This window comes from Gallus gallus, chromosome 4, assembly GCF_016699485.2.
Source record: "Gallus gallus isolate bGalGal1 chromosome 4, bGalGal1.mat.broiler.GRCg7b, whole genome shotgun sequence".
Classification (NCBI taxonomy): domain Eukaryota; kingdom Metazoa; phylum Chordata; class Aves; order Galliformes; family Phasianidae; genus Gallus; species Gallus gallus.
This window is the reverse complement of record NC_052535.1, coordinates 85,822,191-85,849,366: the sequence shown is the minus strand read 5'-3', so window position 1 is coordinate 85,849,366 and position 27,176 is coordinate 85,822,191. Positions and strand designations below refer to the sequence as shown.

Below are 27,176 nucleotides of genomic sequence, written 5' to 3'. Positions count from 1 at the left end.
CTGCCGAGAAGCTTCCCCCAGCTACTGATTTTTCTCCTGGAAGCTATTGGTAGTTAGCAGCAAGACTTGCAGCCAGAAGGCAGAGGGAGAAAGGAGAGGAAGACATTGGGCAAGACACAGCCCCTCGGGTTGCGATTCCCTCAGAGTCATTTCTAAATGCAGAGGTATGCATACATCAGTCACGACATACACAATGTCTATTTCCACAGCTCCTAGGCTACAAGACCCCCTCCTGCCTTTCTGCACAGTCAACCTCCTCCACACAATGGCTGAAGCTGAAGACCCTGAGCCAAACCGATCTCGTCCCACACATTGCACACAGGACTACTCCAGTTCCCAATAGCACTGCTCATTGCTGGCTCCCTTCAGTGTGCATGGCCTGTTGTATGTGACTCTACAGAGAATGCTTTTCTTCCAAGGAGCCTCATCTCCTTCTGCTGTCCTCTAGAGAGTCGGCGGAGGTGACTATTTCATAGCTTAGTTTATTATGCACTTGTTGGGTTTCTGCTTCTGCTTTTGTTGTTGCAAATGGAAAATATACATATAAAATCTTTCAGACGCCACAATTCATTTCTCTCCTCCCTAACATCCCTACCTGTGCTCCTCCTCGTCAGCCCTCCAGCCTTGGGCAACAGAATGAAAGCAATAGCAACAACAAATAGAGCAGGTAAGCTCTTGAATAAACAGCCATTGAAGAAACAAGACATTTCTTGTCCACATCAGAACAAAGATCAGTATTTCTCTAAGGCAGGTCCCATCTGACTGCCAATGCCACACAGTTCAGACCACATTACTCATACCAGGCTGAAAAACAACAAGAAATGGCAGCATTGTTGGCATGCTGAGAGCACAGGGAGGAAAACCAACTGGGCTTTCTACCACCTCTCCCCAACTCAGATAAAGGGATGTGATCATAAATCAATACAACATCCAGAAAGAATAAAGTAGCGCTGTTCTGGTTTTCATCTTCTATTTCTCCAGCACAGTTTCAGTCCCGGAGATAAGAGAGGGAACTCAGAATTGTTTTGGTGTCAGAACCTGCCACCTAGGGAGCAAAATGAATGGAAATGGGTCGGTGGGTTGCTGTGGGTCTTTTGGTTTTCATTTTGTTGTTGTGTTTTTTTTTTTTTTTTAAAGCAGCCATCTCATACCATTACAGATCCGCTAGAAACTATAAATTCACTGCACTGTCTTTTACAGCAACAAGACAGATTTTAGAGACCCTTAATTATGTATCTGCACAGCACAGGCATCATTAGAGACTATTGCATCTACTCTCAGCACAAACACTGCCGTGTGTGGTTCAGCCATTATGGGACAGGAAAGCATTTTTTCCCTCCAGTTCCCTGCATTTGTAGTTTGTGTAAACAGGCTGATTCATGTATTTCTTCCTGAGATCACATCATTACTGCAGGAAGCGGTCGGCTTTTAATCATCAGTTTGGGATGCTGCAAGCAGCAGTGGAGCATCCGGGCCTGAGCCCGAGGGGGTGTCAGATTGGATGTTAGGAGTAATTCCTGCTGTAACGCATTGGCACAGGATGCCCAGGGAGGTGGTGGAGTCACCATCTCTGGAGGTGTTCAAGAACCACGGAGATGTGGCACAGAGGGATAGCAGTAATGGTGGGGATGGTTTGGGGTTGGACTTGGTGATCTAAGAGGTCTTTTCCAACCTTAATGGTTCTATGATTCCATGATCCTAAAACCCTCCCCATCACCATACAGCCGTGGTGCTCAGCACCCGCAGCCCTCAGCCCTGCCCCAGGAGGCACAGCCTGCTGTCAGGTGGCCACAACAGCACAGGGCTCCCCATCACCACCTCAAGAAGCAGCCAGCAGGTTCTTGCCTGCATGATCGGACTTGCAGAGTCCCTCTTAAGAAAAGCTTTAATCTAATCTTGACAAGCAAGAGGTGGCAGGTGATGCTTCATTCCACAGTTTCAGCACAGTTGAGATCTTATTAGTCGGGAATCAGAAGCCAGCTCCTGTGGTCGTTCTTGAAACCACAGTGATGTGCCTCGGTGCTCAGATCCCAACATTTCCCAGCCTATTTTGACATGCCCATCAGGACACCCAGTCACCAGCCCTGCAGGGAGCAGTGTCAGGGTCAGTCACTGCCCCAGGCCAAAGGACATTTTTTAGCTACTTTCAGACTACCTAATTAGCGGCCTTCTGCCAGAGTGCAACCTCTAACCCACTCGTCACTGGTGAGGCCCATTAGTGAGTGTTCCCTCCTCACCTTAAGGCTTTAAATCTGCCATTTGATCCACAAAGAATTAAGTTGCATCTTCAGTTCAGCGAAGATCACCTACACCATCTCAGTGCAGCATCCATCCAATTCTAATTAGCGCAGTGCCAGAGGAAGCAGGAATCCGGGAGGATAAAACATATATCACAAAGGGGTAAAAAAGTGGGGCAAACCTCAGAAACTGCAACAGCTGTTGAGAAAATCACCATCATTTTCTCAATAATCCCATATGGTTTTAAGAACATCTTGACACTTCAGTGTCCATCTTTCAGGAGCCTCTCCTCTCTTCTCTGGCTCCCAAGCACAAAGACCTTATTTAACCAAAGGAACAGGCATAAATGTTTTGTTTTATTAGTGGGTTTCAATAAGTTGAGTAATAAATATCCATTTGCTAGAATCTAGCAAAGCATGCTTTTAAGTGTAGAGAGAGTGACACTGCCTTGTCCAAAAATATTACATAAAATATTAATTCTGGACAACAACAAAACCACAGAAGAAACATCAGTGGCAGATCTCTTAATTCATCTCAAACTAAAGTACATATAGGCTTATGGACAGCCTAGATCAAGGAGAGTGAGGTGTGGAGAAGGGAGGATTATGTCTTAAAACCTAATGAGGATTTGAACAGCAACCTCAGACATGCTTCTCCTGCACATAAAACCTATTTATTGAGCTGTAAAGTAGCCAGAGGTTAAGGCTCATCACTAACTTAACTTCTTCCATTAAAAACAAGACACCAAAACAATTTTCCAGGTAAAATTACTTGAAATATTTATTCACAAGCACATATGGTATTAAACACATGTGAATCTATTTTTCAAAGAGATGCTGTCATTATCAATGACAAACATCATCAGCCTTTTGTAAGTGCGCATTTTTAGGCGAGAGAAAACTGAAAAGATTAAGCCTTTCTATCACAGTCAGATCTCTTCTGCAGCTTCAGAAGATCCTCTGCTCCATGCTGGCACAGACTGCTTCCCCAGGCTCATACAGAACCAGGCAGCTGCTAAGGTGCAGCCCTGAATGTCTGCTGTGACCATGAGAATCAGGGTCAGACTTTTAAACCCTTCCTCAAATACCAACATACAAGGAACGCCTCCTCAACGTAAAATAGTCACTGGAGTTTATGGCTAACTTATAAAATTGCTGGTGCCTCTAAAATAGCTTCCATTGAGCAATTCTTAGCAGGAAACTTAACTACACTTCAGTTGTCCTGGAAGGTCATTTACTGTTACTCTGGGGTAGTGATGAAAGTGAAGTGCTGGAACAGAGTGCCCAGAGAAGCTGTGAGTGCCCCATATCTGAAGGTGTTCAAGGCCAGGTTGGATGGGGCCCTGGGCAGCCTGGTTTAGTATTAAATGTGGAGGTTGGCCACCCTGCCTGCAGCAGGGGAATGGAGCTTCATGATCCTTGAAGTCCCTTCCAACCCGAGCCATTCTGTGATTCTACGATTCTATGAAATTCAGGTGGTTCATCAAGAAGCATTACCCATCCCTAAAGCTGTTGTGGAGAAGCCCACCATTACAGTGAGTCAACTTTGATGCAGGATCACAAGAAGACAGGCTGCAATATCCCGACATTCACTGGTTAAGAACTGCACTGTTACACGGATTGAGACATTTTAGTACTGTTATTTCTTGAGTTAAAGGGCACTGATTTGTCTTTTTTTTGCTTCAGACTAAATCAGACACTACTTGAAAACAAGAGCAGATCTAGTATTCAATTCCTACCTGCTTTCATAGGTTTTATCAAATGATTTACTGTTCGGGGATGCTCCCAGCTGTTCAGTGACTTGATGTCAGGTCCACTTTAGCAAATCACGCCAATGTTTTACAGCATCTAACTTCTGCATCCTATGGACCCCATCATCTGACCAATCCTGACTGCATGTGAAGTGCACTAATACACATCCGGAACAGCAGATATACGATCTGTCCTTTTACACATTTCCTCGGGGCTTAGCTCTCAGAACTGTAAATGTCAGCTTTGAGATATATGGTCACTGCTTGCATTAGGAAGCAAAATTGCACAGGCGCTTGAGAAAGAAAGCTCACAGTTTTAAACAAATAACAAGACAAGCTTTTGTAACAGCACCTTTATGGAACACAAGGTTAGCTTTAGACAAGTGCCAGGTTACAGGGATTTTCAGTCCACTATATAAAGAAAGCAATCTTGGGTTTAGCCCATCCTGATAAAGCTTACAACACTAATTTATAGGCACTGTGTTTGGGCTATTTCCAAAGTAAAAAAGGGCTTTCCATTACGGTGCTTGGAGTGGTTAACAAGTAAGATAACTTACTACATTCTTTTTCAGAGATTACTCAATCTTGTCCATTAAGTCCCAGCATTACTGGGATTTCAGAACACATAAACAATGCAATCCTAGCTCAGGTTAAAGAGGAGAGCAAGGTAATGTAAGCCAAAGAACAAACCATTTTCATAGTTACAATTGTGAATATACATATTAGCATGGGAAATTAGACTCATTTTTCTGAATAAAAATTCCACCTCTCCATACAACAGAGTTATGTGTCAGTAGAGGACTACACTGTGCACGGCTCAGCCTTGAAAAGAAAGTCTGGACTGGAGTCATACCCAGCTACATGGATCAACAAGCAACCCCTTCAGATCCAGCAGCTTTGGTTTAGCAGACGGAAACTTTGGCCTATTGTTCAAACATATTTGTCAGCAACAAACAAGTAAGATCTTTAAAAATAAAGCAAACTGTCTTATGTGCATAAAAAGTCAGTGCCTTGACCCTTAAAAGCATCTCTATAAGCAACTTTACCTTAAACTGGGCAGTGTTTAAGTTACAAAAGATTCAAGGCTGATTAGTTTCTTTATGATGGCTGAAGAAACGGTTCTGCTTCAGGAATTCAAGAAGATGAATCTGGTTTAGTAGTAGATTTATTAATTTGCTGTGATTTACAGTGCAGTGATCACGTCTGAAACGAGGAGACATCAAAACAGGTTTAGCCAAAAAAGGTTGATGGCTTCCAAGTCAAATTCCATGACCAGTGTCAGTCATTTGGGCAACTGAAGATTAGCAAACAGAAGATAAGCAGAGGTCAGGTGCTGCACTGATGTTTTGGAGACAGTATTCCAAAGTATCTTCTCTTACAGCAATTTCCTTTTCTCAAACTCCTGCAAATAGCAAACAGGCATTTCAGATGGAGGGAAAAAAAAAAAAAAAAAGGCTTTTATTACTATTGTATTTTAAATTACTTTGTATTCATCTTAAATCTAAAAACTGGATTTAAAAACTAAATTAGAAAATACTTAATATGTGCAAATATTCTCTCACCTCACATTAACTCACTGGCTATGAAAAGCAATTAGCTAGATTGCAATGATACCAAGGAACCGCTTGCTCCCAGACACAGCATAAGCTGGCTTGAAAAACACTAATTCCCTGTAAGAGCATACAGAAGTTTTCCAGCTGTATGCATTCAGTGGTAATTCTGAATTAGTACTTAGCAGACATTTCTATATGCCATATTGGCTGCATTTTCAAAGAGTGTTTTATTGTTTTAAATTAATTTGGGTTCTTTGCTTCCTCTGATAGCACCCAGAAAACACAATACAACAAGCTGTAGTACTCCACAGCAAAACGTAATCATTTCTGTATTTTGCTGTTCACTTTCTCATAAAGGCAATATTACATATAACTACTTCTGCATATCATCTAAGTCATAACTACATTAACCAAGCTTCGAGCAACAGAGTATTTGGGTAGGATATGCACTGCCAACTCTCATTCCCTCAAAAGAAGGCTCTTGCTGAGCGTGAACGCATACATATACCAATTTCCAACAACAAACCTTGTGGATGGTACTGCCTAACTGAGCAGGGGACATGCTGACCACAACACCAGCACTCTGAAGAGCAGCTATCTTCTCTTTAGCCCCACCCTTTCCACCAGCAATGATCGCTCCAGCATGACCCATCCGTCTGCCTGGAGGAGCAGTCAGACCAGCGATGAATGACACTACTGGCTTGGCATTTGGACCCTGTCAATAAAGAAAAGACACTGAGTTACATGGTGAAGGGTGAATGAAAAGCAATTCTAGCTAACAGATTTCAAATAATACATCTTTGCCTGCCTAGTTGATATGTCAAAGAGGTGGCAACCTCAGACCACATGGAACCATTAGCCTGAGGAGTATGGAATACTTTACCTCCTGATAAAAAGCAATACTTTACAAAATACTCTACAAAAAAAGTAGAACGTTCCCTACAAATATCATTACAGAATTAAAAATCTAGAGCTGATGTTGCTCTGCAGTTAAACTGAAATTGGGAGCTTTAATCATGTTAAATTTCTCTTATATCAAAGTATGATAGTGTATCTTTTGCTCTTTTGTCAGTAGAGGTTAGAAATTGAACTAAGCTTTCTTGACATGGCAGAAAAGGGCTAACCAGCAACACATTTGGAAATAAGCTCTAAACTTACAGAGTTATTTTCCTTCAAGAAAGATGCTGCATCTTCTTCAGCATTCCCTCCAATTTCCCCAATCAATATGATCCCCTCAGTATGAGGATCCTTCAGGAAGACATCAAGACAGTCAATAAAATTAGTCCCATTGAAGGGATCACCTCCAATCCCTGGAAAAAAAAAAAAAAGTAAAATTGCATTAAAACAATAACTCAAGATAATGACATTGCATTTACATTAACAGTTTCAAAGTACATTTCAACACGAAGGTTATTCCCAAAGACTCAAAAGACAGACAGTTCTCAGAGTGCCAAAGAATCTGCTCTAAATCTCTCCTCCACTGTTTCACAGAGAGCTTGATATCGGAAGTTAAACATCTGTGTATAATCACCTTCCAAACCATAAGCCAAACACCGCATCTTATACAGAGACTCCACACAAGATACAGCAGAGTTAAGATTCCAGCAACAGAATTTTACTGTAAAAAAATATATGTGAATGAGCCAACTTGCTCAGAATATCCAACTAAATGCCTAATGTTACATTAATACTCAACTTCTCAGAACAATTTGTTTTGAAACTGATGCCATGTTTGTTGGCAGCTCTCTGCTCAAAGATGTTTTCTAGGCTTTTATTAATCTGATGTGGAGATGATAACAGAAAAGGGTTATATTCTTCACAACAGATAGAAATCTCATTGCTCAGCATAATGATAAGCCACTCAACAATTTCTAGGCTTGCAGAAAGAAATTATTTTGGATGTGTTCCTGTGAAGAAAAAGCCAATGAGTCTAACAGGCTGCCTCTGAGGAAACCTACCAACACAGAAGGACTGCCCCAATCCAACTTGCGTTGTCTGATGAACAGCTTCATAGGTCAGGGTTCCAGATCTTGACACGATACCTTTGGGAACAAAGGGAGATAAACTTGACACTGAGTGCATGACTACAGATAGCTGTTCTTAAATTCAACAAAATCATCTTACTGAACTGAACACAAAATGTCAGGTTTTCCAGCTAGCATTGCCAAAACATGAAAACTCTATATAATAAAGATTACATTTGTACTATTTCTTGGTTGGCATTTTTGACACTTAACTGTAAAGAGATTAAAGCTGCCCAGCAAAGGAGTTATATTGGTTGAGATGGCATTCTTCACGCTATCATTTTAACAGGAGACGAAGTTGGAAACAAAATAGAATATAAACCTTGTCCTGTATAAGAGTAGCTTACACCTTGAACTCAAAACAGGGTTGCAACTCAATTAGGTTCTTCCAGAACCCAAAGACACCACATTGAAAGGGTAGACAATAGCAAGACAAGGGGAAATGCTTTTAAGTTGAAGGAGGGAAGATTTAGGTTGAATATCAGTGGGAAGTTCTTCACAGAGAGAGTGGTGAGGTGCTGGAAAAGGTTGCCCAGAGAGGTTGTGGATGCCCCGTCCCTCAAGACCAGGTTGGATGGGGCATTTGGCAGCCTGATCCAGTATTAAATGTGGAGGTTGGTGGCTTCCCCCTGGCAAGGGAGTTGGAGCTTGATGATCCTTGAGGTCCCTTCCAACCCAATCTATTTCATGCCATAAAAGAGTTACCATTACTAAGATACTTGTTGCTGCACCTGAGTTGTTCTACAATACATATTTAACATTTATATTACAGTATTACAAGAGACCACAACCCCAACCAGACCTAACTACACGTTCTACAGCCAAAGTTATGCACTGAATCGTATGCTGGGGACAAAAATACTTGCATGCCTTTTGTTCATTTTTGAAAGTCAAATTTTTTGTTAACACTACAAAAAGGAAGTTTTTCAGGAAATACATTAGAAAGACATTATCTTCCATCTATTTCAAGCCATTTAACAAGCAATGTAATTAGCATATTCCAGAAACAGAGGGCAAAATGCACCACTAGAATAACTAGTATAAAACTAGAATAAAACTAACATTTAGTTTTATCTACTGTTTAAACAATAGAACAGTGCAGATGTCTACCAGAAAAGGTTTTTTTCTTACTGCAGCCCACAAAGAACTTCCTATTTACTATGTTTCAGATTGCCTGAAAGAAGCCACAGTCCAAAAACTGAGACTATTTTTATAGCTCACATCACAAGATTATCAAATGATTCTTGGATGCCTCAGAGCAAGAGAAGGCTTGGGACCATTCCACCAAAGGTGAGCATTAAATGAAGTTGGGAAGATGATAAAGTTCACATCTTTACTCCCTGGCTCGTGGATCACCATCAACAATGTTTCTAGCAGTAGAAGGACATCAGGATTTAAAACATCCTTTTGTACTTGATGTGCAAAAGACTCATTCATTCAGATTCCATGGTCCTGTGACTCCAGCAGATGCTGAAGATCTTAACAGAACTTTGATTCAGCGGAAAGCCTGAATATCAATTGTCACTGTTACAGTCATAGAGCAATGGCTTGATGTTATCTAGAAGGGAAATAACTGCAGTGGTCTGATTTTTCAACTTCTGGTTTGACACAAGTGTTAATGCTTCCTCCATTCCAGCATTCATCAGGTACAGATCATTCCAAAGTCAGAAGTGGTCAAACAGAAGAGAGTTCTTCATGTTAGAAAAACTGCCCTGAGTAGGGTTACTTTCAGTACAATGAACAGCTTTCCCCACAGCAAACATACTTCTCACCGGAAAAATTACAAACATTAAGGGTGCTGTGTTCAAGTTAAACAAATTATCCCACTGACAGATAATGGCAGTGTATACTGCTTGCAATGTTTCTGAAGCTCTATTTATTAAAATAGCAACAAATGTTTCAGAGCACTTTTTAAATAATGCAATGCAGGAGTTACAATCTATCCCTATTTCTATAGTTTAGGACAAGGAACCAATAGAAATTAGCACACAAGGCTCCCATGCTACAGGGTTTGTAACTAACATGTGGTTATGAACAATTCGCTGCTTCTCTGATCTCAGCTCCCCTGTCTGAGAAGTGGGTGTGCTTGTCTATTCCACTCACCATGGTACAACTGCCTGAATTCTCAGGATATAAAGTTCTTTGTAATCTCTTCTCTTTGGAAGTATACTCAAATAATAGTGTTAAGGAAACAAATTCTATCACATGAAGACTTTGGCCTTCAGGATTTATAAGTAAGCTAACTTACGAACTGAAGGACAGACAAAGTGTTAAACAGCATATTAAGAGTCTTCTGGGTAGGATGAGATTTGCCTTGTGGATAAGAATACTGGAGTACCAAACTTTACTTTGAGAGGATGCATAAATATTCAAAAACTCACCAATTCTTCCTTTTTTGTGAATATGACCAGGCATGATACCGATTTTACACTCTCCAGGCTAAAGAAAGAATGGGAGAAGACAAATCAAACATTCAAACTACCACTAAGAATGGTTCAGCCTGGGAGCAAATTCAGAATTCACTTACATTGATGACACCAGGGCAGTTTGGGCCCACGAGTCGAGTCTTATTCTGGCGAAGCAGTCTGTGTTTAACCCGAACCATGTCCTGCTGGGGAATCCCTTCAGTAATGCAAACAACTAAGGGCATTTCTGCATCGATTGCTTCATTGATTGCAGCAGCAGCAAATGGAGGAGGTACATATATAACCGTGGCAGAAGCACCAGTCTGTTCTTTGGCCTACAAGGACAATAATAAAAAAGGTATCAAGCATTTAATGGGCCCAACGAGAGCATCTGATTACTAGTCACTTAAAGTATGTCCCCTACAAGCAAATATGAAGGAAATAGATATATACCAGTTTACCATAACCATGCAAGTATTAAATTCACTGCAGATGGACATACAGAGTGCAACCAGGGGACTGAAACGTAAGCACTATCTGAAAAGGATCCCTGCTAAAAACACTGTTAGATAATACTTGGCCACAATTTTATCTACGCAAACTAGAATCAATCAGAAAATAGCTACAGGCACCAAACGTAAGCCTACTGCTAAGAAAAGTTATTTGCACTGCTGAGTGTGAGGATCACAGTGGAAGGCAGACGCATGCTTGACCACACAGAAAGCATCTCTTACAAAGCTTCTATTTCATTGCTTATATAGTGACATCCAAGGTTCAAATCTGTCTCTTTGCTATGAGGAATGGAAGCATTCAGCAGCATCAGTTCTTGGATTGAACTGTTTGCTCCTTCAGCCACTGCTACAAATTACCTCCTTCACAGAATTAAACACAGGCAGACCCAGATGTGTTTTTCCACCTTTCCCTGGAGAAACTCCTCCAACTAGATTGGTGCCATACTCCAATGCCTGTTGGCTGTGAAAGGTGCCCTATGAGAGAAAAAGAATAAAGTTAAAATGCATATAATAACAAACAAAATGTGAAAAAAAAGCTCTGATGACATCTGTAATCCTGAAGACGATTTATTGCACTTAAATTTACAATGAGAAGAGGCGATTTCACTCCAAATAAACAAGTGGCTATTTTGAAGAGTGCATCAACTTGTTTTAAATCAATTCAGAATATGCTTCGGGTTTTTTTTCTTTTAAATTGAGGCACATTAAAGAACAGTTTGTTCTGTGTTGCCAATACACCTGTAGACATAGCAGCCGTGTTTTATTTTCCACATCAATTATGGCAGATGATAAATACAATAATGAAACTGAAGAAATCACCATTCTCATTCATGACCAGATGACAGATTTAGCAAAAAGCAGTCTTCTCCCCTTGTAAATGTGTAAAAGAGTGAATGTGAGATTGAAATTAAAACAATTTTCTTCCCATAGGCATCGATGTTCAAAGGCATTTGTGAAAGATGCACTTTCAAAACTGTAAGGTTTTACAAAAGTAGCTTTTAAAGCCTGTAAAGGGATCAAGTCTCCCTTTACAAAGAAGCCCTTTCAGCTGTACAGAGCTTAAGGCTTAAGAGCAAAGGCAACTACAAAAATAAAAATAAGATGAAATAAATCAGGAATCAGAACACAGTTGACTCAAAATCAAAGTTTCACGTTTGTACACTGAAAAAAAAAATCTATAGTTTATTAATATTAAGAAAAAAGCTGTTTGGACAGAAAAGAGGAAACTATGCAGCCAAAGGGATCTCCTCGACCACAAAGTTTTGCTTCCTATCAACAAAGAGCAAACTATAATTTCTCTTATGCATTACTGTATCTTATGGCCAAATAACTTTCTGCACCAGAAGGGTGATAGAAGAAATATTGCATATACGTACCTGCTTGCCTGTAAAACCCTGACAGATAACCTTTGTGCTTTTGTTAATATACAGATTTTTCCTTGATGCTGCGTAAGAGCAGCGTCGTACTCCATTCTGGTGCACTAGAGAAAGGCAGAAAAGAGAAAGCAAACCATTAATCCTTGTTATGCTCCACGTTAAAAAATGTCCTATCAAATAAGTACATACACATTTATGTTTTCATAGAATCACAGAATGGCCTGGGTTGAAAAGGACCGCAGTGATCATCCAGTTTCAACCCCCTGCCATGTGCAGGGTTGCCAACCACCAGACCAGGCTGCCCAGAGCCACATCCAGCCTGGCCTTGAATGCCTCCAGGGATGGGGCATCCACAGCCTCCTTGGGCAACCTGTTCCAGTGCATCACCACCCTCTATGTGAAAAACTTCCTCCTAATATCTCACCTAAACCTCTCCGGTCTCAGTTTAAAACCATTCCCCCTTGTCCTATCACTATCCACCCTCGTAAACAGCCATTTCCCCTCCTGTTTATAAGCTCCCTTCAAGTACTGGAAGGCCACAATGAGGTCTCCCCAGAGCCTTCTCTTCTCCAAGCTAAACAATCCCAGTTCCCTCAACCTTTCCTCATAGGAGAGGTGCTCCAGCCCTCTGATCATCTTAGTGGCTCTCCTCTGGACCCGCTCCAAGAGCTCCATGTCCTTCCTGTACTGGGGGGCCCAGACCTGGATGCAGTACTGCAGATGGGGCCTCACAAGAGCCGAGTAGAAGGGCACAATCACCTCCCTTTCCCTGCTGGCCACCCATTTTTTAAGTGAAGATGAATTGATCCAATTGTTCATGTTTTTAAAAGCAGCTCTGGAAGTTCCTAAGTGTTAATGACTTGTTTTTCTAAGATATTACACATCTGTAATTTACTCTGCCAATGTGATTACTCAGTTTGCTGAGGGTCAAACCATGCACATACACCATACTGAACATCAGAACCCCATTCAGCATGAACAGATGCCCACATCTTATCTACTGTTTTCATTCACAAATGAACACATCTCCATCCTCTAAGAATTTCTGCAAAGTGATAAAGGAGAACTAAAGCCCCAGGTTTCCAGAAGGCAAGCAAAAGCTATTACACAGAAAGAGTGTTCTTCAATATAAACTGCTGATGCAGGAATGAGGTGACTGTTAGCAGGACCTTCTTTCTCCATACCATAAAAGCACTTCTACAGTTCCAGTTCAGCTGCCCATCTCATATCTATTTTCAGATATTTATAACCTTTCACAAAAAATGTTTTGAAAACCTTAAAGTTGACCAATTCTCAGCTTTCAGACATATACATGGATATATTTTTCAAGGATAAGAAGCTTTCAAGTTTTTTTCTTTTTCATACTTCAATAGCTTGGAAAAGATTTATTCTTCTGCACTGATAACTGAAAAACTGCTTAAATTCCAAAAGTTTTTATGGATTTACTCTTGAATGTACCTCATACATGACAGAGTAACCTTGGTTTAGAGAAAATACAGCTGGCTTAGAAAAGCCTGGCTATAGGTGCGAGCAGTTTGCTGACTTGGTCTGGATAGCAATAGGACAAGGGGGAATGGTTTTAAAGTCAGACAGGGGAGGTTTGGGTTGGATATTAGGAGGAAGTTTTTCACACGGAGGGTGCTGATGCACTGGAACAGGTTGCCCAAGGAGGCTGTGGATGCCCCATCCCTGGAGGCACTCAAGGCCAGGCTGGATGTGGCTCTGGGCAGCCTGGTCTGGTGGTTGGTGACCCTGCACATAGCAGGGGGGTTGAAACCAGATGACCATTGTGGTCCTTTTCAACCCAGCCCATTCTATAATCCTATGACTTCTGATAGAGGCAGCTCAGCATATACACACGTCTGCAGACTGGGCTGGATTAAGATGAGAGATTTTTATTATTCTTTATAGCTGGCATAACACAGCTCTCTATTTCCCCCTGTGACCTCATCTGAAGTAGAAAAGTTTCTCCCTGGCCACCAGCACAGTAAAAGCAGCAAAAGTAAGGCCAGAGATGAAGTTTTGTTGTACATGGCACAGGCTGCAAGCTCTGGGTGCAAACAGCTGGAGATTTAACAGACACAAGATGAGAAGGAAACAGGTGGAAATGGAAACAGCACGCCCAAGTTCACAGCAGGTAAGAGTCAGAAATAGAACCCAAGTCTCAATTTCCAGCTAGGACTTTCATTCACCAGCTCATCTTGTTTCACAGCTTCCAACTGCTGCTCAAGCAATTGCTTCTGATAGAACAAATTAGGGTTCCTCAGTGTAATCCATGTGCATCCAGGAAGACAGGACAAGAAATTATTTATCTTCTGCTTGCAAAGCTTCAGCAACAAGCCACTAAAAGCCAACCTCATTGCTGACACTATTTTAATGTACAGCTCTAACTTACAGGCCAAGCTGCAACAGTGCAGGCTTTGTGTAAAGCTACAGAGCACAAGGACAAGTCCTAGCAAACCCAGACCCAATCAAAAGCACAGTGGAAATGCTGTATTTTGTCCAACCAGAGGTCTGACACTAATATCACTGTGCTCAACGAAGGCCTGTAATGCACCTGCAGAAAAGCAGAATGTGATGCGAGGTAACCTTGCTCAGGCAATCTCCTTTTGCTTCTTCCACATCATTTTTGGTTTTTGATAGTTTGCATTTGTATTTAAGGAAAAAAAAAAAAAAGAGCTGATTTAAAGCAATATAGCCCTAGTTACCTTTCCACAGCTTATCCCAGCAGTACAGATACCAGGGCTCAATCTCTTCCCAACTCAAACTTCATGGAGTTGGAAACTTGTTATTTTCAGGACTTCTCAGAAGATTCCCTAAAGCTATAGACAGGGATCCAAATCAGAGCACTTCTCTCTTGCCCACATTTATCTTGGACCAAAAAAAAAAACAAAAAAAAAGAAGTTTGGAAGGCAAGAAAGGATCTGAAGGTGCTCACAGAATAGCACAACATGAAAGCAAGGGAAAGCAACAGAGATTCCTTTCCAGAAGGACCTGAGCAGGTAGCTCCACTGCCAGGAGACTGACAGGTAGTAAATGAAATTCTCCCTCTGTCACTTCTTGAAATGCCCTGGGAGCTTAGAGATGAAGGAAGATATTCCTTTTCCTTTCTATTTCCAATGTGAGAAAAGAAGAAAGCCTTAGAAAATATATGGGCTCCAGTACAAATGGTAAGAATGGACTTCAGGGCAAAGTCAGGGAAAGGAGTCAAGTCCAAAGAGCACCAGTGGAAACACCACAAGTTTTTTTCCATCTCCTTCCTCTGCCTAAAAAAACACTGTCTGGAAGAGGAAAGAACAGCAGCAGTTCTGGATAGCTTCTTACAACAGAATATACATAGGGAAAAAAAACCAAGCTGAGTGAAGACCAAAGTGCTGCAGTGAAATTTCCAAGCTCACTGACATGAAGTTTGAGATTTGACACAACTTCTCATCCCAGACCTTCCTTAGGTTTAGACCATCACTATTGGGCCATATCCACACAGGCATATTTGGAACAATTATCCATCTTCTCCCAAATCAGTCTGCAGAATTCAGCCTTTGAGGTATCAATTGCACTTGTACACGATGATCCTTATGGACCAAGGAGATCTCATGGAATGGAGGGATTGCTCAGAATACTTTACTCCTTATCTGAAAGAGGATTATGTGGTCAGGATAGGATTTCCAGCTACTGCTCCTCAGCTTCTCTTCCCTCAATCTTCCCTTGCCAAATTCCTGTTAATTATGGAAAACCCCACCTATGAACACAGCATAGGAGTTTAAGAAATAAATGAACCAGTCTATAGAAGGACAGATGTGATGACTGCTACACCCACATAACAGAGAAGTAGGACTAATGGGAAAGCAACATTTAGAAGAATTTCCATTTCTTTCAACACCCCTTTGTTCCCTAACCAAAAATCCCCACTCATTGCAATAAACAATACTGGCTGCACTGGGCCATGGAGTCACAAAGAGAAAAGCTTCCTCCCACATTTAAGAAGTTGAAACAGCAGGTGGAAAATAGGCACTGTTCTTCCAAAACAACAAACTTTTTCCCATACATACTTCACTAAGAATGCATGCAGCTGAAGGGCTCGCAGCCCTCTTCCTCTCAATGCTGCTCACACTGAAACACCCAACAAATCCTTCAGTTTGCACCATTGCTTCTGCAGCAATCTTTGCCAGAGCTATGCCCGTAATCTACTTCCATTATTTAATCTAAGAGCTTCCCAAAGCCTTCGATCACACCCAGAACGTAACATCCCAAATTTAAGCAGGCTTTTAACATTTTGCTAAGAGCACTGAACCAGAAAAAATGTTTCAATGAAGGAATATTTGATCTCTCAGAAGTTTCTTTAAAAGAGTTTATAAACTGTTGCAAACAGAACACCTCTTGAAGCACTCAGTCCGCCTCTCCCCTTACTACCCAAAAAGCACCTCAAAGGCTTTTCCCTCAATCTGTTTTACTGCTGTTTAAAAAGGGACTGAAGTGGGGTTTTAAAGACGTAAAAATCTGTAAAAAATTAGCTTTGCTGGAGTACAAATTAACCAACACCAGAGATGCTACACGCCCATCCACCAACAGAACCATTTCTCATTGGACTCACAGGAGTGAGTTCAAAGAGCTCAACTGACAGAGAGTGACACTGTGCTGAGACAGCACAGCTTTCCGCTGGTGCTTATGGGGGACATGAGGCAGGAAAGGCCACCTGGGGCAGGGTGAGTGTGCCACAGCACCATGGCATAAAGCACTGCAGAATCACATTAGGAGTCCCTGACCTACAAGTCAATCATAGAATCACAGAATGGCCTGGCTTGAAAAGGACCACAGTGATCATCTCGTTTCAACTTCCCTTCTATGTGTAGGGTTGCCTTGAATGCCTCCAGGGATGGGAACATTTGAAGCTAAAGCTTTGCTTGCAAGGAGTTCCACTGAAAACAATTAAGCTTAATGTTGCCCATTTGTTGCCAGCTGCAAGGTTAACACATCAACTCCTCAGCTTAAAATTCCAAGGAACAGCTCCTGTGCTTTGACATGTCCATACTGATTCCAGTAGAGGATGCAGCATTAACTGCACAAAATAAGCACAAAGAAAGAAAAATAAAGTTGCTGGGTTTTTTTGTTTGATTTGTTTTTTTAACGATTATTTATTTGCCACGATCTTCAAAGCAATGCATATTAAGGCTTTCAAGCTGAAAATTTAGCCTCAGATTGCTTGTGGTCTCCCCAGTTAATGCATAAGGTTCTTATTCTTGACAACAGGAACCAACTTCATTTAGTTACGGTTATAACTGAGGGGCTTCGAAAGGCCTCCACAGCCCAAAGCACTGCTCAAAGTGAGCTTACTCAACTCATAGAAATCCTAAATGGTTTGGGTTGGAAGGGACCTTAAAGTTCATCTAGTTCCAACCTCTTTGCCATGGGCAGGGTTGCTCCCCATCAGCTCAGGCTGCCCAGGGCCCCATCCAGCCCAGCCTTTAGAACCTCCAGAGATGGGGTACCCACAGCTCCTTGAAGTATCCTGTGCCAGGGCCTCGGCACCTAAAAATCTCCCCTTTCTGTTTAAAGCCGTCCCCCCTTGTCCTTTGTGAAAAGTCAGTCCCCCTCCTGCTCATAAGCTTCCTTCAAGTACTGGAAGGCTGCAATAAGGTCTCCCCAGACCCTCTTCTACTTCAAGAGAAATAAGCCTATCTCCCTCAGCTTGTCTTCAAAGCAGATGTGCTCCAGCCCTCTGATCATATTTGTGCCCTCCTCGGGACCCACTCCAACAGCTCTGCAATCTTCTTGTGCTGGGGGCCCCAGGCCTGGACACAGTACTCCAGATGGGGCCTCACAAGGGCAGAACAGAGGGGAACAATCACCTCCCTCACCCCACTGCCACTCTTCTTTTGATGCAGCCCAGAGTGCAGTTACTCCAGCAGCTTCCTTAGGCCTCCAGGTCTGATTATTTCTGGGGATGTCACAGAGATAACAGCCTTCCCAGCTCCCTATATAGTGTCTTGCACCATGAATATTTTCTCTCTCTTTTAAAACTACCGTGGCAGAACTCGAGGAGCATTTGGACACTTCAATCAGTTGCAGGTTTTGAGTTTTGGGCGTCCCTCTGCAGAACCAACAGTTGAGCTCCATGATCCGCGCCAGCCCCTTCCAAAAGGGATAACCTATCACTAAGACTACAGCTCTCCTTATTGCCCGAAAGAGCCCGACTTGGCTCCTCTCCACCACGGCCACAACACGGAAGAAGCTGCCCCAGAGCCCGGCGGCGGGCTCCCCCTCCTCCATCCTGAGGAACCTCAGCTCCCCGGGGCGCGTGTTCTCCTCACTGCCCCTCAGAGCACAGCCCGCGGCCCAGCCCCGCTCTCCCCTCCTCGGGTGACCTTGCCCCGCTGCAGGCCCGGCCCCGGTGGCGGGAGGAGGAGGAGGCGGCCGGGTTCCCCCTCAGCGCAGGCCCCGCGGCCTACCCCGGAGCGGCGGCCGCGGGGGGAGCCGGTTGCCAAGCAGCGGGGAAGGCCCCGAAGCGCCGTCGAGGGTCGGGGGTCGGTACTCACGGCGGAGGAAGCGGCCCAGGAGGCGGGCGGCCGCGGCGCTGCAGTGAGACATCGTCCCCTCGCCAATGACACCGGCCCGGCGGCCCTGCTCGGCGCCTGAGCACTGCCCACCCCGGCGCGGCGCCGGGCAGCCCCGCGCTGCGATTGGCTCAAGGGGAAGGCCCTCCGCGCGGGGTCAGCCAATCAGAGGGGAGCTGAGGGGCGGGAAGGCTCGCTGGGGATTGTGGGGGCTGTAGTCGGCAGCGCTTCGCTTAGGTGAGCGCTGAGCCGTGACTGAACCCTGAGAGCTCCTCTGAGATCACCAAGTCCAAGCCCAGCCCATCCCCACCGTCACCACTAACCGTGTCCTTCAGTGCCACATCTACACAGTTCCTGAACCACCTCCAGGGACAGTGACCCCAAGACCCTTCTGGGCAGCCTGTGCCAATGCACTGCCACTCTTTCTGATACTTCTCGTAGTATCCAACCTAAACCTCTTCCAGCACAACTTAAGGCCGTTACCTCTCGCCCTATCACTGTTACCTGGGATCCCCAGCTCACTACAATCTCCTCTCAGGGAGCTGTACAGAGCCATAGGGCCTCCCCTGAGCCCACTCCAGACTGAGCAGTCCCAGTTCCCTCATGTTGACATGAGTCATTACCGCCTAACATTAGAAGTGTCATGGCACAGAAACCAGCTCTACTTGGACATAAGAAGAAATAAGCCTGTTTTGGGTTGTTTTAATGCGGTGGCTTTGTTCCTAGCAGAGAACGCTCTGTTCCGCCAACGCTAATTTAACTGATTGAATCAACTAAGTAGCAAGAATCCATTCAACCCAAGGAGAAACAATGCAGAAGTGATCAGCACTCAGGTGGCACTGACAGGAGTTCCCCTGCACCGCTCAGGACAGACTGAGCTCTGGCTCAGCATGAGGCAGCCAAAGGGTTGGAAAAAACCTGTGGGATTTAACCTCTGAACAATGCTTTTCAGCCACTGCAAGAAGGGGTGGGTCTTCCTAATAGGTTTTTAAGCGTGCAGCCTTGTTTTAAGAGCAACACGGATCTTGGAGCTGAACGTTATGGAAATCACACACCCTGAAACAAGCCAAATCCCACTGAACACATCTTTTTGCTCTCTTACTTAGAGTTTGGCCTTGATCTTGTTTGAAAGCAGATCTCCGTGATGTTAAACAGGACTTTCAGCCCAGTATGTCTACACAGGGCTCAACCTTCAGGTTGGTAAAGAGCAACAGCAACCCAAAGGAGTAGAGTATCATGTTAATGTTTACCTACCTGGGAACTCCAGCAGGAGCGTAAGATAAAAGCACACTGCTCAGATCTTGCCTTTCTTACATCTTTAGATGTTGTGCTGCAAGCATGGTAATGGTAAAACGTTTTTCTTTCATTTCCTTAGATTGTGGTTGGACAGTTGTGGGACTTTGGTGCATGGAGTCAGTGCACTTCCTTGGGACCACCACAGAAATCAGTCAATTCCTCCCAGCCTCGGCTTTTTCTGTATACGAAAAAGCAATGCTAATGCTTTGTGTGTTCCCATCATCTGACAAAATGTGCAGTGTAAATAAAACACCATTAAACATCTGGGTTTACTAGCATCAAGAGCAGAAAAGCCACACCTGAGTTTTCCAGGGTGTCCTGCTTATACTCCAGAGCCTATGTATGGTATTCTAAACTGAAAGAGGGTAGATTTAGGCTAGATATTAGGAAGAAATGCTTTATTGTGAGGCTGGTGAGACACTGGAACAGGTTGCCCAGTGAGGTTGTGAATGTCCCCTCCCTGGAAGCACTGAAGGGCAGGCAGGATGGGGCTTTGAGCACCCTGGTCTAGAAGGAGGTGTCCCTGCCTATAGCAGGGGGTTGGCACTAGATTATCTTAAAGGTCCCTTCCAACCCAAACCATTCTATGATTCTATAATCATTTCACAGCATATATACAGACTGTGCTCCAAGCACTGGCACTCAGAAGCACCAGGATAGAATTGTCACCTGCAGCAAATGCCCGTCTCTCTCTTTCCCATGAGCCTGAGATGGGTACAGAAAGTGCCTGCCAAGCTCACCTTCTCTGTTCCCACACCTAACTCACTCCTAGCACACACGGCATCCCATTTCCCATATGCACATTTCCATGCATGAATCCACGTATCTCCTCTTCTGCAGCACCCCTTTAGCTTCTCCCTGCCCCTCCAGGAAGGTCCTGATTTTCCCTTAAGTCCTATACAAAACCAGCCAGACTTCTTCAGGTGCTTCAGGTACCATAGGGCATCCCAGACAGCACTCAGCACCTATATTTAGGCACTGGACATGAGCCTTTGCTGTCCAAATGGCATGCAGCTAGAGAAGAAATTAATGTCCTTTATGCCAGGTGAGTACACATGTGATGTCCCAGCTCTTGTGCCCTGGGAGACCTTGTTGGTGCCATCAGCAGAGACAGAACAGCAGTTCCTGCCAACCATCAGCCCATCCCCATCATTTTTTTCCCTATTCATCCCTACAGTTGTTTTGGCACTGGTGAAAACCCACAGAATGACATTCAAATCCCTCCTTTAAAGCATTTCCTTCTACTTTTGTTTTCCGGGAAACCTTCCATCACCAGTTATGGCAGAAAAGCAATGGATGGCAGAACAACCCTACACCTCCACTGACTAAAATGGTGATTTTTACTTTTCCCATAGCTCCATCGTAGAGGAAATTGCAGGCTGGGCATGAAGGTTTGATTGTTCATTATACATATGGTCATATTCAGAGTGGGTATTTCTGTCTGAGTTGAAATAGCCACAAGTGCCACTAGATGTCACAGCTGCTTCATTGTTTAACTCCTCTCCAAGGGCCGATACAGGTTTGGCTGAAGAGCGAAAGCAAGGACTGAGCAGCAAAGCAGAACCAGGCTCCTGTCCTCAGGCCACTGCTGGAAGGTGCTTTAGGACTGGCTTTCCTTGAGTAGTGACTTCATGCCCTGCTGAAATCCTCAGACTGGTCGGGCTGAAGGGAACCTCCAGGGGGCAGAGAGTCAGGGAGGAGAAGGGGACGTTGGAAGGGCACAAAAAGCTTTGCTGAAGGCAGGAAATCAAAGTGGGCACAGGGATATGACCTTCTCTATGCTGGTAAGTTCACTGTAGGAAAAAAGTCACATTTCTACACTTTTTCTAGGATTAACTACTGGCATTTACCTTGGTCCTGTTGAACCTTGCCAGTTGAAGCTCATGAAGACCTGCTTCCTCCTGCTGAAATAGTTAAGAAATAACAAAAACATCAAGCAAACATAATGAAGCCAATCTCAGGGCATTTTCTCTCCAAGGGAGCTAATTTTAGTGCCGTGCTGCTGCAGAGATTGGCGGCATCCCTGCCCTATTCATGGCAGAAAGGCAAATAACTGCAGCACAAAGGAGCCAAGTGAAGGGCAGGGGAAGAATATCCTTCCTCCCCTCTCAGAGCAGCCTGATGTCTGTCTCCTCTCATGTCTCCCATAGGAACCTGTTCATTCTCCACATTTAGCTCGGAGGTTCCCACAGGAGGATACATCTTTTCTGGAGGTTGGTTCAAACTAATTATCTCCCACAAACCTTCAGAGAATTTTCCTTCTCCTGAAGACACTGCAGTTAGAGCAGCAGCCTGTGCCATTGCTGCGCACGTGAAAGTCATAACAACGCTGGAGAGAATTAATTCATTTATTCACTCTGTTGTGACCAATAATTGCGCCTGTGGATTCTGTTTTCACTCCCTTGGCAACACTTATGTTACAAACAGAACCGAAACCTAATTCCTGTGAAATTGCTATTAAAGCATTCCCTTCAGGGGAAAGCAAAAATAAAAACAAGGCAAAAAACAAAAACAAAAACAAAAAGAAACAGTGGAAAAAATCTTAAGAGAAGTCAGGTGTTGTTCAGGAAATAGCTAAAGACAATTTCCAGAAAGAGCTAGCTCCTATGGCTCAATGTCATCACCTTAACCTTGTCCCAGACACCTTGGCTGCAAATCTGTTCTGTAGGAGGCCACTACCAGGCTGTTGGAGGGCCCATCACCCATGGAAACCCCACCTGACACCTCTGCAAACAGCATCCCTGTCTCCTGGAGCAAAGCAGCATCAGGCAGGACATGACTTGCTACAAAAGCAGCCTCTAAATTTTAGCTTTGAAAGAAAAGTCAACGCTCTTCCATCCCTGGAGACACTCAAGGTCAGGCTGGATGGGGTTCTGAGCACCTGATGGAGCTGTAGATGTAGGTTCATTGCAGGGGAGTTGGACCAGATGTTCTTTAAAGGCCCCTTCCACCTCTAATGGTTCTATGATTCTATGATACACCATGGTCCCACTGCTACCTCCTGTCAGAGCTGCCAGATGAGTCTAAGGGTAGATGGAGGATGTCTTTTGCAAGGAGGATGTCACCACACATTGACAGCATGGTGTCATCACACAACCCCTACTTCATGGTCTTAATGGGAATTGGTCTTATCTTCCCATGGAAATCAGTAGTCAGCTCATTTAACTCTCATTAATCATATCATAAAATGGCTGAGGTTGGAAGGGACCTTAAAGCCCATGCAGTTCCAGCCCAGTCCCAACCACTAGATCAGGCTGTCCTGATTTGGTGGGAACAACTCACACTGACGAGCAACGATGTGCTAAATCCCCATATCTCAGCCCAGAGCAACATCAAGTCCCTACCCACAAAATGGCCTTTCACAGCATCCATAGCTTTTCACAGCTTCAACTTTCCATCATTTTCACAGCATTGTATCTTTGTTCAAGTGCTGACTTAAATAGAATCACACAACCATTAAGGTTGGAAAAGACCTCTAAGATCATCTAGTCCAACCCCAACCCATCACTACCATGTCCACTAAATCTTGCATGCCTTCTCCATTCCCAACCCCCCCAAAATGTTAACATTTAACATTTTAATGGTAAATTCCGTTTCTGTTTAGGGCAGGAAAGTTCCCACCTGTCCACTGTGATAACGTGCAGGCATCTCCTTTGCAGTCCATTGCTGATGAATTTTCTGCAGACCAGATGTACACAGCTCACATCTGCAGAGCCACACAACCCTGGGGTTGCTCTGAACTCTCATTATTTCTCACTCCGTCCATCAGCATAGAAACTCTGCATGCAGCAAGATGATCTTGCAGGCTCTGCTACGCTGCTTCCAAGGCAAGCATTCAACAAAGGAAAACCCAGTTTAATTCCATCCCTAAATGAAATGAAAAGGTGCAGGAACTTAGTGTCCCACTGTGTTAATTCTTCAATATCAGTACTAATTCTGTTGGGAATCAATGGAATTATTCACAGGTTTGCAATCATCCAAGCTCAAGTATGGAGGAGGGCCACACTGCTCATCATACATTCCCAACTGGACATACCCTGATGACAAAATATGATTTGGGTTGAATATTCTCATGCAGCAATAGGAAACTTGTGCCTTCTGCAGTGATTCTCCCAACGTTGTTCATCCTTTTCTACCATAGGACAACCCACTGTGCCCATGAGTGCCACGTGGCAAATTGGAACAGATGGCAGTGCCCCAAATTGCTCTTTTGATTCTTTTGTATATAACTGACTGTTCCTGCTTGGTTAGACTGGAGTAACTAGGTTGATGTCATGGTCTTTTGGATATGGTTTTTAATGCTAAGTACCCAAGATGAAGGAAAAAATTAGATGTCCATTAACTAAGATTTAAAATAGCTAATTAAGATAACAGCTGAGGCACAGCTAAACGATAGCTAAAATAAATAGCTGGTGCATAGCTAAGCAATAGCTAAAATAAATAGCTGATGCACAGATATATGCATCATCTTAGTGGTCTGCAGAGAAACAAGCAAATTAACAATACTGTGTGAGGGAGAGCATGGGCTGAAATCATATCTCGGATAGCTGTCATAGTCATAAATCTTAATTAGTCGATGATGACAAGTCAATTATAAATATGTACCTACAAGAGGAAAGCCATGAGGAAGTTAAATATTTTCCTCCCTTTTGTCAATTATTTGCTGGACTTCAGTCATATTCCCACCATAACGACTATTTTAAGGTGTTTTATTTAAGCTATCTTAAAGAATTTGGGCATATTGAGCAAGTAGGCATGTGTATTCATCAGAGACTTGGATGTTGCTTTAGTATATGTGAAAAGTATCACATTTGGTTGCAATTTGTGCCATGACAAAAATACAGAGCTATTCTAAAGATATAAAATACACTTGAATTACATACATAAAGATTTTATTTTATTGGTGGTCTTGGAAAGGGTTGAATCCAGTGTTGTTTTCTGAAGTTTTAGCAATGGGCAGTGATTTGTTCATGTTAATTCATCTGTTCCTCTAATTAAAACTCCTTGAAGTGTCCTTGTTATCCCCATTCCCTGCCAGGAAGTCCCACTGAGCTCATCCTGGCTCCAAGCAGCTATGTGACACTGCAGCAGCATCAACACCCCAAAATCACACAGTCACAGAATGGTTCGAGTTGGAAGGGACCCTTAGATGCCATCTGGTCCAACTCCCCTGCCATGAACAGGGACACCTACAGCTCCATCAGGTGCTCAGAGCCCCGTCCAGCCTGACCTTGAGTGTCTCCAAGGACAGGGCATCCACCACTTCTCTGGGCCAACTGTGCCAGTGCCATTACTATCCTAAGAACCAACAGGCTTATTTGTTTTGCAGAGCCGTAAGTGAAAGGACTCTGGCTTTAATGTTTGGAAAATGCAGACGGAGATGGGTGGGAAAAATTAACACCTGCACTTCACTTCTGTACTCACACGGATGGACTGTGTGTGTGTACTGCAGGTGCATGGGGTTACTGCCCTTGTTATGATCAGATGCTGCTGTGGATAGGGTAATTGCTGGGAAAAATCTATCTGCTTCAAGATCATTAGGAGTTCTGCTGCTGAGTGCAACACCGCCACAGTTTTAACCTGAACACTGATTTGCAGCATCACTGCTGTGAGAGAGCCCCAACAGCGCTAGGTAAAATCAATGGGAGCGTTAGAAATAAGCTCTTGATGCCATTAAAAGGCAAACAACCCGCTCAGGTCTTCTTGGATCAGCCTCAGTGCTACAGAGAGTTGCTTTCCTGGGGAGGGACAAAAATGAGTTTTATGCACTCCTGTCTTTGAACATCTCTTCTGTTGGTGCCACAGGGATTGGCAGCAGTACTAATAGTGAAGTGATAACAGTACGCATATAAGTCCTATCAGAAACAAAACATATTACCTCTGAGAGGGAAAAAAAAAGAGGCCAATAATGTTTCAAAATACTTTCTGGAGATTTTCTCATTATTGATTTTTAAAAATCTATTTATTTATTTTTTCTTTAAAAATGAAATGTATTTTAAATATAACCCTTTGTCTTTTCAGGACAGTATTTTTATCCAGAAAGCATCAGGCTGGCCCTGATGTGCACCCAATAAAGGATGGCAGTTACCCCTGGCCTGCAGGGTCTTTAAGGCTGTGTGAGACCCATAGAATCATAGAAAGGCTTGGGTTGGAGGGCACCTTAAGATCATCGAGTTCCAACCCCCCTGCTGTGAGTAGTTACCAACCACTAGATCAGGCTGCCCAGGGTCCATTGGCAACTCATTGGGCTGCCAATTTCCCATTGAGAAGAGCTAGAATTTAGATTAAAAACAGTTCAGAAGCCACCTGTACTCCCTAATGTACTGCATCCACTGTGTTGTGTTGTTCTTTTAGGTCTTCGAATCAAGTCTTCTGCTCTAGAGAGATCAAGACTGAACCTCCTTTGCTCATTTAGAGGCATAAATGACAGATTCCAAAGCAATTTAGTTAGTTAGTTAGTTAGTTAGTTGTAAGTGTGCATCCTGCAGGTGCTGGTGGGACAAGTTCCCATAGGAGCTCTACAGCCTCAGAAAGTCCAAATCCAAATGAAAAACTGAGACTTTCCTAGCTTGGTATAGGCCTCTATATATGTGGCTCTGGGCAGCCTGGTCTGGTGGCTGGCGACCCTGCCCATGGCGGGGGGGCTGAAACTAGATGATTTTTGAGGTCCTTTTCAACCCAAGCCATTCTACGATCCTCAGATTCTATCATACAGTGTAAGTTGGGGGGGTTGTGTTTGTTGGTTTTTTTAATCTTGCTTTTTCCTAGCGACGTTTTTCCAAAACAAATAGCTGTGCCACTGACTCCAGTTCAGTTTCCTGCCTCTAGCTGTTGAGATGGCTGAGAATTAACCACCCTAAGAGATTTCTACTGAGCAGACTTTCAATGGATGTGAGTACCGCAGGAGGAAACTCAAGCGTCCCTACTACCCATTCAAACAGCAGCAGCAGCATGAGTTCTAAAGACTTCCTGTATCCTGAAAAGCAGTATGATAATGATTGGGCTCTGGGACTGGGGTAGGTGTGCCAGGATCGCTCAGGTCCTGTCTATAATAGATGGGGTGAGCCAACTTGGCTCTTTCCATAGGGCTCCATGCTTGCTCAAGCTGCACACGTAGCTTTTGAGTGGCAAGTCGTATGGATAAATGCTATTACTGATGCAATAAAGGTAGGAATAAATTGCTCCTGTTCCTGCTTTCTCTGTTTGATCAGCAAAATGCACGCAGAGAGAGATCGATAGAGAAATGAGAAATGTATTACAGCAGATGGTATTTGCCCACGCTTCGCAGCTGTCTGGCTAAATAGCAATATTGATCTTGTAAATAATGACATCCCTAAAATATTGTCTGTATTCTTCAAGCAGTAAGGGTAGGCCTTGGGGCATGAATGTCTCCACTGAATGCATCTCACCTAGGAAAGGCATCATTATCCAGCACAGAGCACCTGCAGAATGGGCTCTCTCACACTGACCG

The 27,176-nt window shown here is 43.6% G+C and overlaps 1 protein-coding gene across 1 annotated transcript; it reads right to left on the bottom strand.

Moving 5' to 3' along the window:
* Positions 1-2,991: 2,991 nt before the first annotated feature.
* On the bottom strand, positions 2,992-18,516 carry SUCLG1 (succinate-CoA ligase alpha subunit). Its single transcript, NM_001012892.2, has 9 exons — positions 18,392-18,516; positions 11,859-11,962; positions 10,840-10,956; positions 10,093-10,305; positions 9,947-10,004; positions 7,500-7,583; positions 6,700-6,851; positions 6,068-6,256; positions 2,992-5,390 (listed from the first exon to the last, which is right to left on the bottom strand). Exons 1-9 carry the CDS (start codon positions 18,441-18,443, stop codon positions 5,364-5,366), a joined length of 996 nt encoding a protein of 331 aa, NP_001012910.1. The 5' UTR covers positions 18,444-18,516; the 3' UTR covers positions 2,992-5,363.
* Between the last annotated feature and the right edge of the window lie 8,660 nt (positions 18,517-27,176).